We start from the raw sequence: 14,123 nt of genomic DNA, 5'->3' as shown, positions 1-14,123 counted from the left end.
AAAATGTAGATTTATTTAAAACAACATCTAATAAATTATAAAGCACAACTAAGCTAGCATTACAATTCGTATCTATTAGAGAAAATTCATTTGTCTCTCTCACAATTAACTTAAAACAGGCTGGGGAAATGCCACTGTAAATCAGTCTCATCATCTATAACCAAGGAGAGCTAGATTTTCCAAATGTGAACCTTTTGGTGGTGAGATTCACCTCACAGAATTTCAATAACTGATACTATGTTGAGAATTATGAAATATTGTTAGCAACAGTATACACATTTGTACTCAAACCTGCACAAAAATCAAAGGAACTCATACTTAAAATATTATTTTAATAACTAAAGTACAAACAATAATTATTCTTAACCCAATAAATTTATTTCCATTTGCATTTTCTACACTGCAGTTTTCATACATAACAATCCATTAAATAGGTCAAGAGCACAAAGACTAAAAGAAATAATCACTCATGATAACAAACACCAAAATTCATAAAATCTTGATGTTTAGAGCTGAACTCAAGAAACAAATATTTTTAGGGGCATCCCAGGGTAGTTATTTTTTTGACTGCATCAAATTTACATGTCTTCAATTTACTCAATAAGAAAACAGATAGCCCTGTGAAAGAAAAGTATTAAATCTAAAAAGTAACATAAAATCTAGAATTATATAAGATGGAAATTTCTATTGAATGTGAAATAAATTAACACTTCCATATTATATTCCAGGGTTGAAAGCTAGAGGTGAATATTAATCATTAAGGCCATTACAGATATTGTAATTCTCTAAAGTACCCATATAACCTCAGTGCAACTTTGAAAAGAAATTTTACAAAGGAATTATATAATTAGGGAGATCCATATCCATTTTCCACTTTTCCTTTACATCTGCTTTCATATTTGACAGTTAATTAACTCACGCAAAATTGCCAGTGAACTGGAAAATACATTCTCTCTGAAGTCCACATGGGAAATGATAACTTCGTTTACATCGGGGTGCGACACACCCAATTGAAGCACCCGTTTTCTTGCAAACAGAACATTTCTAGAAGAAAATATAAAAGTAGGGATTATAATGTAGAAAATTTGAGTACTATAGGTAAGACCAAGGTATAAATGAATTTTCTTTGTGGAGAGTCTGACAATTACTTTCACCATACAATAGCTGTGGTTATAGTATATTAAAGACATTTGCTGAAAAAAATTGTTTTACTCAGAAACAATCTAAAGAGTCACTCATTTAACAATTTCTGATAAAGGAAACATCTTTAATCTAATGTGGGTGAGACAGCAAAGCTTCTTTTCCTTCCTACCTGCTAAAATATTTTAAACTGAAGGGTTTGTATACATAAAGATTATACATGAAAGTCTCATTCAAATTTCAACAGAAAACACAGTTAGGAAATATTTATCATATATAGGACAACAGCAAACAATTCTAAAAAACAATTTGTAAAAAACTGGCGAGGATCACTCAATCTTAAGCAAATGAAAAAGTGTTAAGAAACCTATAATAAGTAGGTTAAGTAGTGGTTCCCCAAAAGTTATATTCAAGGCCTAATTCCTGGTACCTTTGAATGTGACCTTACTTGGAAACATGTCTTTGTAGATATGTTAAAGATCTCAAGATGAGTTCATCCTAGATTTAAGGTGGTCCCTGTAAGTCCTTATAAGTAAAAAGAGAGAGAGATTTAACACACACAGCGGAAGGCCACAAAAAGATGGAGGCAGAGATTGAGGTACGCTGCCACAAAGCAAGGAATGCTAAAGGCCATCAGAAAAGAAGTATGAGCAGATTCTCCCTCAGAGCTTCCAGAAGAAGTCAATCCTTCTGACAGCTTGATTTGGAACTTCCGGTCTCCAGAATTCTGAGAGAATACATTTCTGTTTTAAGCGACCCAGTTTGGGGTAATCTATTATAGCAGCCCTAGGACACGAATACCACTGCCTCTAACTTAAATATCAGTATAGTATATAAACAGAAAAATAATTAGGTGAATCAATCATTACTAAAATACAGAAGAGTATTTCATTTATCTTGGAACCTTTGGGATGACCATCATATTGGCCACTGATGAAGGGATTATACTGTCCACCTGTCAAGCACTGCCAGGTTGTAGAAGGATACTTTGCTAACCTAAGTCTCTCCCTGTAAACTGACACATGGAATTATATTTTAAGGTTGTAAATCGAGACACCTCTTCAGGATCAAGAAATTCTTACAGGTTCACAATATACTCAGAGAGGATATGATGTCTTAAGAAAGGATTTCCAAACAGTACCTGTAGAGGCCATCTTTCACGACAAGTTCACTATCACCAGAAAGATTGAGAAATTTTGATACTAATACTCTCAACAAGGCCCATAGGTAAATGCCACTGTTAACCTTTTCTCCAAGGTTTTCCCTTGTGCCTTAGAACCTCTACTTTATCATTACCTCCTCTGTATCTTGGGCTTCCATAGTAGGTCAGATGGTAAAGCATCTGCCTGCAATACAGGAGACCTGGGTTCAATCCCTGGGTCAGGAAGATCCCCTGGAGAAGGAAATGGCAACCCACTCCAGTATTCTTGCCTGGTGAATTCCATGGACAGAGGAGCCTGGTGGGCCACAGTCCATGGGATCGCCAAGAGCTGGACATGAGTGAGCAACTAACACACACACCCCTGAATCTTGAATATTCTTAAAAATAACCACTTTCATATCTTTGCCTCAACCAAAATAAAATTCTCTGGATGCTTCCCTTATAGAACTTCTTGTATGAAGCTGCTTATTTTTCCATCCTCCTTAATTTCTAGACTTGGCAAGGAATGGACATGAAATATAGATAGAGGTAGGGAGAAGGACAAACAGAACATTGTTTTAAGTTCTGTGCTGCAGACTATAGGCCATTACTCTACCTTCAGACTTAAAAAGATCTGGTCCTTGAACCTAATGCCACCTAACTAACTTCCTCCAGACTCTGACACCCTCCTCCGTATTTTAATTCTTGCTATCATTCTAAATGACTTCTGCACTGATAGGACAATCTTTTTCTTTTAGTTCCTAAATTAAAATGTGTCAATGCACTTCATCTCCACTTCAGTGTAATGAAGAGTCCTTCCATGCTCTACCATGGAAGTCATCAATTCCAGTACCCCACTCTCTGAACAAAAGCCCCTGTACTTCCAATCTTCTCGTTCTGTAACTCTCATGGTTTCTACTCAGAACACATGGAGACCTACAGTCTATTCCCTCACGTAAACAGCCATCACACAGAAGATTCACAGACTGTAACTGAATGAACAAGAAGTTAAAAAGTTCAGAATACTTATCTCGGAGAGCAGGGGAAGGCACTGAACATAAGCAAACCATGTCACAGAAGAGCCACAAGACAGAAGGAGACCATAAATGATTGGTCTGTAGAGCTGTGTAGTTTCCATCTCAATCCAACCCAGCAACTGAGGCATAAGAATGAAAAGTAAATAACTGGATTGCCTCAGGATAGAAGGTCTGAAGAACAGCTGAATGGAAGTAGGATCATAACTCTGATGGGTAAGAGTGGATGAAACGATGGTAGGTTAGAAGAAGACAAGCAGTGAAATCAGTATTGCCACACATGTTATCCAAGGTTGGTTTAGCTCTTTCATTTGCAAAAATACAAAATTTTCTAAAATTTACTGTGTTTGACAAAAATAAGAACATAAAATCAATGTCTTATCAATTTCTAGTAGAGAATGTGATGGAAAAGACTTCCTTGATACTGACAATATTTATGGTACAATGAGTAAAGTAATTTACTTACCAGTTTAGAAGCCCTAGTCACTTCTTTCCTGATATCTTCTATTAGAAAACCATAAACTCCTTCTTCTTCTTTACCCCTCTGCCAAATTCCACTTGACATCAACTATGAATATATTCTCAATTAGAAAATAAACTCTAAGAAACTTGTTTGGAATAAAAATATATATCTATAATATTCCAATAAAAATGGATATAAAACAACTCAAATTTCAAGTATCTCTTACCTATAATAGTTATTTTTCATAGTCAAAGAGGCTACTCATATTCTTTGATTTCAAAGACACTATATATTAACAGGTTATATAAGTAAACTGGTTTCCAAAAAGTATCACAGAAAATAACAGGGAAAGGGAAGGAAGACAAACAATAAACACTTATGATCAAGTTTTAGGTGGGAAAAAGTGGCAAATACTAAAAGATGTATACGTAATAGTAATAAATACTATGGAGATAATTATCAGTGATATTTCAGGTTAACTCTATAAATCTAGCTGGATTCTGAATCATAAAAGACATAATTACAGAGAATCTATTTAATGAAAATAAATTTTTAAAAATAGGTTTTAACTTCAGTTTAAATATATTAAGGGAACGTGAATCAAGGAAAAAAAGCATGAAGCTGTGAATAAGTACTGGCTTGCAAACCAGGATCTGTGCCCAACTTTCCAGAGCCCTAGGCAAGTAATTCAGTGTTTCTAATATTAAACACGAAAATAAAAACAACAGACTAGGTTGTTTCCAAGTCTCTCAGCTTAATATTCCGTTACCATTTATAATATTACTATACCTTCCCGTTCACAATAAAACGCCAGTCTTGTAAGTGTTGAGCTAGGGTCAGCATGTTTTGGGATTACTACACTCATTAATAAAATAAGAAAGAACATAAGGGAAATTTTGATATGACCAAGTTAAATATTAAATAACTCAGTAACACTTCAGACTCGTGATTAGAGATTTTAATCAGTGTATCTTAAAAATTACGGGAAAAAAAAAAAACCACCCAATCCACTGACTAATAATAAAATAGCTCTCCTAATTCTATTACATAAAAAGTAAAATGAACTCTTTAGAAAATAAAAAGGTTTTCTTTTGTGATACAAACTATAAGACTCTGTGTTGTTGTTGTTTATTCACTAAGTCCTGTCTGACTCTTTTGTGACACCATGGACTGTAGCCTACCAGGCTCCTTTGTCCATGGGATTTCTCAAGCAAGAGTACTGGAGTGGGTTGCCATTTCCTTCTCCAGGGGATCTTCCTGACCCAGGGACTGAACCCACATATCCTGCACTGGCAGGCAGATTCTTTACCACTGAGCCACTTGGGAAGCCCCATAAGACTCTAAGCCCTATATGATTCTAAGACAAATAATCTGGAATGTCAACTTCATGTTCCCCTAAGTCTTGGTACAAAGTAATTAGGTTCCTAGACCAGTTTACAAACCTTAGAGAAACACCGAGAATTTATGTTAGATTATTACTCAAGGAAGCATCTAAGTTTTAACATGGATGCTGTTGTAAGAATAAAAATACACCCCTAAATTTGTTGATACTCCTCCCTTAAAAGTGGTGGGAACTAATTTCCTTCCCCTTAAGTGTGAGCTAGAATTATGATTCACCTCTAACAGAATAAAGGAAAAGTAACAGTGGTACACCACTATTAAAACTAGGTCATATAGTTCCATCTTGGTGTATATCTATCCCTTTCTTTTGTTACTTGCTCTGGGAGAAGCCAGATGTCATGCTGTGGGCAGCCCTACAGAGATGCCCAGGAAGTAAGGAACTGAGGCTTCCTGCCAAGAGGCAAGAGGAACTGAGGCCAAAAGCCACATAAGTGAGCCACTGGAGGTGGATACTCCAGCCTATCAAGCTTTCAGATGACCAAACCATGCTGACATGTCAACTGCAGCCTCATGCAGAAGAGGCCCTAAGCCAGAACCACCCATCTCAGCCAGTACCACATTTCTGTGCCCCATAAACCACTGAAGAACAGAAACAGAGTCACAGATGTAGAAAACAAACTTACGGGTACCAAAGGGGAATGGTGAGGGGGTGGGGAGAAGGATAAACTGGAAGACTGAGATTGACATATACACACTATTATATTAAAAATAGATAACTAATAAGCACAGGGAACTCTACTCAATACTCTGTACCCTATATGGGAAAAGAATCTAAAAAAGAGTAGATGTATGTATATATATATATGTATATGTGTATGTGTATATATATATATATATATATATATATATATATATAAAACTGATTCACTTATAAGCTGCTAAATGTCACTTATAAGCTGGATAATTAGTTAAGCAGCAATATATATCTATTGCAAGTGCCAAGGAATACTGTATATACTCCTGTAACCTTGGCATGCTAAGGCAGTGAAGGTACCACTAATATCTTAAAGCAGATTCAATGAGATGAGAAGTTCGTAGAGGGAATGGGGAACAAATGAGACACAATTCTCAATATATCATCATTTTTTCTTGCAACTGAGTGATCCATAAATTAACCTATTTCCTTTTCCACAAATATTACCTATAGTCAAAATTTCTCTTTTCAGGTTCTCTGGGAAAGAAAATACTTTTCCTTTACTTCCTGAGCCTTCAAACAGGTCCTTTCTGAGAATTATCACTAGCAACCATGTAAACAACAAAGCTGCAAAATGAACAACTCCCTTACAGACCTAACCATTTTCTTTTTCCACTGAGGCCCCAAAGGGTTAGACAGAAATACGCAGGTAATGATGACAAGCATTTCTATGTATCAAGTCATTTCAGAATCTTAGAATTTGATAAATGAAAACTCTTATTTTTACATAGCAAAAGAGATCCAGGAAAGTTAAATGACTTATCCATTTCTCAGAAACAAGCCATCAGGATCAAACTCTCTTTAGAAGAATACCAAATTTTTAGGATTTAATTAAAAATTATACTCACCAAACAATAGTAATGTACAGTGAGATTCCATTTCTCATTAGTTTTCTTTTCTCCATATTTAATAGGACAGTCATCATTTTTTCGACAGAAAACACAAGCTAACAGTGAAAAGAGTAATAGATATAAAAAAATTTAAACCAAAACCAAAACCAAAAAAAAAAAAAAACCCTATGGAATTGGTGTTTCTCTCAACGATGTGTTCAGTTCTTTTTGAGAGAACAAATTATATTATATTGTTTTCAGTAAATTAAGACTTTCAATACCTATTTCTAAAACAATGTGACTTTACATTTTTAATCTTTAACAACAAATCCCAGTGTGTTGTTAAATTGGCAACTCATTGAAAACAACCAATTAGTAAACTCTAAAACTTCATCTCTCCACTAAAGCAATGATAATGCTGCCAAACCCATCAGAATCAACTTTTCAGAAACTCTGAAATCTGATTTAAAAACTTGAAATAATGAGAAAAATGCTTAATAAAGAGACAAGCTGCCAAAATTTGCTGACAGATCGGCGGCATTTTAACTTACCTGCCTACTATCCCTCACTCTCCAATCGGCCAATGGCCTTAAGCCCAGAATCAATGTGCACTGTTTCTTAGGCCATGTTCTTGGTGTGGACTGTCTAACAGGAGGTAGTATGGACCTTGCTCGAGAAATGTGATTGTGTGTGTTCTGACATGTATGGCGGCTCCCCAGGGGATGGGCTCAGATGCCTGCCCTTCTTTCATCTGTGTAAGAACTTTCTCAGGGCTGGAGTCTAACTGTCAAAAGCATTCAAGACAAATATACTAGAGGCAGCAGCTTGAAGCAAAGGATAACAGAGCAAGTAGGCAAAGACCAAAAAGGCTAGGAAAGAAGAGACTAGTAAAGGAAGATTACATGGAAAGATAAGGGCTCTGAAAAGCTCCCATATATACGAGGGAATCTAGAAGGACATCACATGCCCAAGGCTGGATGCATGCTCAAAAATGACCTTAAGAACTCTAAGCTTTCACCTCTGGCTGATCTTTAGGCTTGTAGACTCATAGAGTAAGCCTATATGAAAAAGGAATGATCCCAATCAAGAACTTTATTTTAACAATAAAGAACTAGAAAAAGAACATATTAAACCCAAACTAGCATAAGAAAGGCAATAATAGAGATAAGAACAGAAATAAATGACATATAGAATAGAGAGAATAAATGCAAAGCTGGTTATTTGAAAAGGTCAACAAAACTGCAAACCTTTAGCCAAAAAAAAAGAGAAGACTCAAAACTTATAATAACTACAGAAATCAAGAGTGTAGTACTGACATAAGGACAGACATACAGATCAATGGAAAAGAGTCCAGAAGTAAACTCAGGTATCAATGGTCAATTAAATTTTGAACAAGGATTCCAAGATCATTCAATGGGGAAAAATAGTCTCTTTAACAAAAGGGGCTGGGACAACTGGAAAGTCACATGCAAGATAGTAAAACTGAATCCTTCTCCATAAACTATATAAAAATTAACTCAAAATAGATCAAAGACTTAAACATAAGAGCCAAAAGTATAAACCACTTAGAAGAAAACACAGGGGGGGAAAATCTTCGAAACCTTGGTTTGGCAATAGTTTTTCAGATACCACATGACACCAAAAACAAAAGCAATAAAAGAAAGAAAAAAAAAAAGATAAACTGGACTTCTTAAAAATTTAAAACTTTTGTGCATCAAAGAAAACTATCAACAAAGTGAAAAGTCAATCTACAGAATGGTTAAATAAATTTGGAAATCATACACCTTTTAATAGTCTAGTGTTCAGAATGTGTAAGCTTTACAACCCAACAAGAAAAACACAACTCAATCTTAAAATGGGACAAAGCATCTGAACAAACATTTCTCCAAAGATATGGCTCAAACAAAATATCTCAAATAACAAATGCTGTCAAGGAGATAGTGAAATCAGAACCCTCATATACTGCTAGGTGAAATGTAATAATAGAACAATCACTTTGGAAAATAGTGAGCAGTTCCTCAAAAAGTTAAACACAGTTACTATATAACAATTTCACTATTGGTTATATATAATACCAAAGAATTAAAAACAGATGTTCAAACAAATATTTGTACGTTAATCTTCATAGCAGCACTGTTCACAATAGCCAAAAAGGGAAAACAAATCAAATTTCCATTCATCCATCAGGATGGATGGGTTAACAAAATATACAGTGACCATATAATGGAGTATCTTTCAGCTATAAAAAGGAATGAAATACTGATATATGCTACAACACAGATGAGTCTAGAAACACTATGGTAAGTCAAAGAACCCAAGCACAAAAGGTCACATATTACATGATTCCATTTATATAATAGATTACATTATCCAAAACAGGTAAATCCACAGAGACAGACAAAAAGCAGGCTGGCTGTCTCCACGAGCTGAGGACAGGAGAAATGAGAAGTAACTACCTAGTGGATAGTTTCCGTCCGGACTGATGATGCTTTGGATCTAGACAGTGGTAACAGCTACACAACTCTGAATGAAGTGCCACCTTTCAAAACAGTTAAAATGATAAATTCTACATTCTATGTATTTTATCACAATAATAATAAAACTTTAAAGGCAAACTGCAGAGTCAGGGAGATGAGTTAAGACCTAGTTCTACACTCTTGCTGTGTAACCTTGAACAGGTCACATAAACACTTTATGGTTCTGGTTCCTCATCTTATAAAAATAAGGACGACAATAGCACCTACCTCAAACTATGACTTACTGAGCATTAAATGAGATAATATATAGCAATATAATTTGAAAAATATGGCACAAAGGTAGAACTGAATGTTATTAATATAATTACCAATCCTTTCTATCTTATGATATTTACTTGTACATCATATTTCTAATACCATACTAACAAAACAAGGAAAAAAAATCACCAGTTGAAAAGATTGAGTATCTCACGGCAGTTAATCAATACAAGATGGAATGAATGTGAACTCTAAACAACTGTATGGAACATAAAGCCCCTATCTGTTCAATCTTCCCTAACCAATCTACACCGGAGTGTAACATGACCAAGTAATAAATGTTTATTATGTTAAACCATTAAAACCTCAGGGTTTACCTATTACAGCAGCTAATCTTATTTACCTTATTTAATACGTAATCAAGAATGGATGTTATATGTTGAAAATGTACTGTATCTGTCAACAGGTTACTCACAAAATAGATTCCAGGACTGGAAAGAAATCAATACTTAATATTGTGAAACATCCATCCTGTATTTGCTCTCCCTCACTACAGCTCACCAAGCAGTAACTGGAAGCCCCTTCCCTCAAAATTTCAGCACCTCTTCCTCCCCAACACAGAGTAACTGACCACAATAATTCCAGCAAATTGTCATTTGATTATTGCAAATCTTACACCAGCAACTCCCACCTTAACTTCTTCATCCCCAGCGCCTATACTTTCAACTACAAGTATGTATGCAGCTATCAAGAGGAAGAGGAATACAAGGAATTAGCCTCAAGAGGAATACAAGGAATTAGCCGAGACTGCGGAAGAGTCCTCAAAGTGAATGCTGGATGGAGCTGCATCGCTATATGCTATGGACTTGTGCTTTCCATCTGTTCCCTTCCTCCCTTGCCTGGTACCAAGGCCCTGGACACAGAACAGACCAGGTTTCAGGCATGCATTTTTCTAAGTAGGTTACTTTTGTTTTTATTTGTACTTTGCATATTAATTTTAACATTTAAAATTCTGTAAAATTGTTCCAACTTTACGATTCTACACCTTCTACATAACCCTTCAGCAAACGATACTGGTTATGTTACAGTAATAAAACGAACACATTCATTCAAGTAAAAAGCTGAGACAAACTTAAGAAAAATACTAATGAGGTAACAGTAATAGGTGATATTTACATTTGACAAATATAAGAAGGTAGCTCATGAACTACTAAGTTTCAGAACCAGTAGCATAACTGATAGAAGTCTATAGGTAAAAGCAGGAAAGCAAAGTCGAGGGAGGTTTAAGGGCATAAATTTCCTTATCCAACATGATAGGCAGTTAACAGATACTCTATAAGTGAGAGTAAAGATTCAGTTTCAAGTGTAACACTTTTAGAGGCAATCAAACAATAAATTTTAAAAAGGGTAGATATCAGGAGAAGTAGTCGCAACTGAGTATAAAGTAACAATTTACAATTTTCATCTTCCATAGTAGCAAATCGACTCTATTTATAACTAATAAATGAAGAAAACAACTAAAAGTAAAGTCTACATCTGTTTGAGGAGATGGTTGTGAGCACTAACAGGCAAGTTTTCCTTTTCACGTTAAACTTTTATACATTAACTGTTCTCATTTATCTTATCTTTTGTAAGAAGAAAAATCACACAAAAAGGTAAAAAAATCATATTTATTAAAGAAATAATAACTGTTTTGTTCAAATACAAACCACATTTGATAAATACAGAATATACAAATAAAATTTGGCAAATTATCCTTTTCTAGCAGATTTTTGTTGAAATTAATACATAAAACATTATACTTCAGTATATAGAAACACGATCTAAGCATGGATCAGGAAATTCATTCCTAGTGTTTGAGTAGCAGTCTAAAAGATTAACTGTAATTTAAAAAAAAGCAAGAATGATGTATCATAATATTTTAAGTTAAACCTGAAAATATTTTAAATATGATTACTTACTAGAATTCTGTGAGCCTCCAGGTTTATTTTCATTCATTTTACTAGGAAAAATAAGAATATACAATTAGACATCTTAATTTCAAAATTCTCAAATTACCCATCTTATTTAGATTTAGTCAGTGTATGATAACGAACAAGCTGCATGATCATTTCTTACTCCAATACTTTATTTCTTCACCTTTCCACATCTAAGACCAGTAATTTTCAACAAAGGTGGTAAATTCTGGGGACAGTGTTGAAATTGGAAGGAACATTTTTTAGTTATCAAGAAGATTAAGATGACTACTGGTATTTACTGAAAAGGAGACCCAACTCAGGACATACAGGAACAGACTTAAGACTTTCAACTTTCTAGCATTTTCACAAATCTACTGTGGAAAATTCCATAAACACATCATTACAGCACCTCACCTAAAATAAACATAAAAATTCTAACTTATAAACAATATTTAGTCAGTATCCCAACAACAGATTTATAGTTGAGATTCAATTTCTCCAGCTTCTAATTTCTTACCCTTCCCCTCTGCAGATGAATTGCAACTACTGCTTACTTAAGTCGACTGGATTGATGATTCAGAACGACTGAGGTCCACAACACAGGGTAACGTGCAAGATTATAAACTAATGTTTCTTTATAAGAAATCACAATTTCTATGTGGCTATGTCTTGTCCTCCTCTTTCCCTTCAAACTATAAGGACCTGGGCATCTCTCTTGGTTCAACACTGCAATGAAATTTTGTCTAGATTTTTATAATATATGTTCAGACAACTATAAGACTTAAAAAAAGGTACCTAAAGTTTCTTAATCACTAGCCTCAGAACTCTGACCTAAACAAGTGTTTTTGCATCTTTACAAATAGAAAAGAATAAAAGTGAGTATCAATCTCACATATCACCAAAAAAAAAAAAAAAGTAATATAGGAATATATAGTGCTTCATGCTGAAAAGCCTCCAAATATCACTGGCAGCAAGATGATGATCATGAGAAAGATCTCCAGTGCTATCAAAACATGAACAAGAAAGGTTTTTCCTGTTTGCAACAATCTAATTAGTACTCTATATAGCTTTTCAAAGTGTATTAATACACAGTATTCCACACAGACCACTGGAATAGAAATAAAGAGCCCAGAAACAGATTCAGACTTTTCTGGTCATCTGATTTTTAACAAAGGTAACAATGAGAAAAAGAAGTCTTTTATCAACAAATGATGCAGGAAAAAATGGATCTCTGTATGGAAAATTGGGAAACTTGAGATTCACACTTTACACCATAAATAAAAATTAGTTTCAAGTGGATCATAGACTTTATTGTGAGAGCTAAAACTATTAAAGTTTTAAAAGAACTTCATCAAATTTAAAAGATTCTACCCATCATAAGATATCATTAAGAAGGTAAATTCTGCACACCACATACTAGGAGAAAATATTTGTAAAAGTGTGTCAGACAAAGTCTTGTACCCAGAATACATAAAGAACTCCTAAAACAATACAAAGCAAACAACCAAGAAATGGGCAAAAAACATGAACAGACACTTCATGAAGCAAGATATACAAATGGCCAGTAAACAAGTAAAAAATGCTCAACATCATTGTTAATTAGGATGATAAACACTAAAACCACCATGAAGACTACTTTATACCTGTAAAAATGTCTAAGATTAAAAAGACTATAATATCAAACACTGGAAAGGATATGAAGCAACTGGGGGATTTTCGTAAATTGTTGATGGGAATGTAAAATGGAATAATCATTTTGAAAAGTTTTAGTAGTTTCTTAAAAGTTAAACATATATACCCAAGCACCTAGCCTTTGATGTAGGAGTTTCACAGCCAGGTATACATCCAAGAGAAATAAACATATAGACTAAAAACTTTATATAGAAATGCTCATAGCAGCTGTCTTCATGATACTCCCAAACTGGAACCCTACAAGTCCATCAACAAGAAAACTGACATGCAAATTACAGTATATTAATAAAATGCAATACTACTTAGCAATGAAAAGGTAACAAGTGCTGAGGATGCAACAAAACAGATGAATCTACAAACAAGCTGCGTCAAAGAAACTGCACACTATTATGACCTACATTATTCCATTTACATGAAGTTCTTTATGTTTTTAAAAAAGTAACCTATCAGGGAAAAAATAGCACAACAGTACTTGTCTCTCAACTGGGAAGATGATGGGAAGTAACTTAAGTACCCCGCGCCCCAGGCCAGAGGCGATGGCTGAGAGGACATACCCTGAATCCCAGGCCAGGGGCAGCAGCCAGGAGGAGCCACCTCACATCCTAGGCCAGGGTCAGCAGCGCCCGAGGCCAGGGGCGGCGGCTAGGAGGAGCAAGCCCACGCCCAAGGAGTGGTGGCTGTGAGAGCTGCAGGAGGGCCTAGAGGAGCCATCCCACGTTGAAGGTCAGGAGGGGCGGCGGTGAGGAGATACCCCTCATCCAAGGTAAGGAGCAGCGGCTGTGCTTGCCCACGCCCAAGGTAAGAGAAACCCAAGTAAGATGGTAGGTGTTGCAAGAGGGCATCAGAGGGCAGACACACTGAAACCATGCTCACAGAAAACTAGTCAATCGAATCACACTAGGACCACAGACTTGTCTAACTCAATGAAATGAAGCCATGCCTGTGGGGCAACCCAAGACGTGCAGGTCATGGTGGAGAGGCCTGACAGAATGTGGTTCACTGGAGAAGGGAATGGCAAACCACTTCAGTACTCTT

General features: G+C 35.4%; 1 protein-coding gene across 6 annotated transcripts in view; it reads right to left on the bottom strand.

Moving 5' to 3' along the window:
- G2E3 (G2/M-phase specific E3 ubiquitin protein ligase) overlaps positions 1-14,123 on the bottom strand; it is a 74,956-nt gene that overhangs the window by 32,398 nt on the left and 28,435 nt on the right. For 3 of the 6 annotated variants that reach the window (XM_042235290.2, XM_012098753.5, XM_042235292.2), the window contains 4 exons: positions 11,400-11,440; positions 6,722-6,819; positions 3,782-3,883; positions 920-1,044 (listed from right to left, as the gene is read on the bottom strand). In XM_042235290.2, coding sequence (XP_042091224.1) covers positions 920-1,044; positions 3,782-3,883; positions 6,722-6,819; positions 11,400-11,436 — 362 coding nt within the window. In that variant the 5' untranslated portion in view covers positions 11,437-11,440. The remainder of the gene's footprint in view (positions 1-919; positions 1,045-3,781; positions 3,884-6,721; positions 6,820-11,399; positions 11,441-14,123) is intronic. The other 3 variants (XM_042235291.2, XM_012098757.4, XM_012098756.5) reach the window with 2 other exon arrangements.

The sequence above is a fragment of the Ovis aries genome, chromosome 18, assembly GCF_016772045.2.
Source record: "Ovis aries strain OAR_USU_Benz2616 breed Rambouillet chromosome 18, ARS-UI_Ramb_v3.0, whole genome shotgun sequence".
NCBI classification, from domain to species: Eukaryota; Metazoa; Chordata; class Mammalia; order Artiodactyla; family Bovidae; genus Ovis; species Ovis aries.
This window is presented reverse-complemented; position numbering and strand designations above follow the sequence as displayed.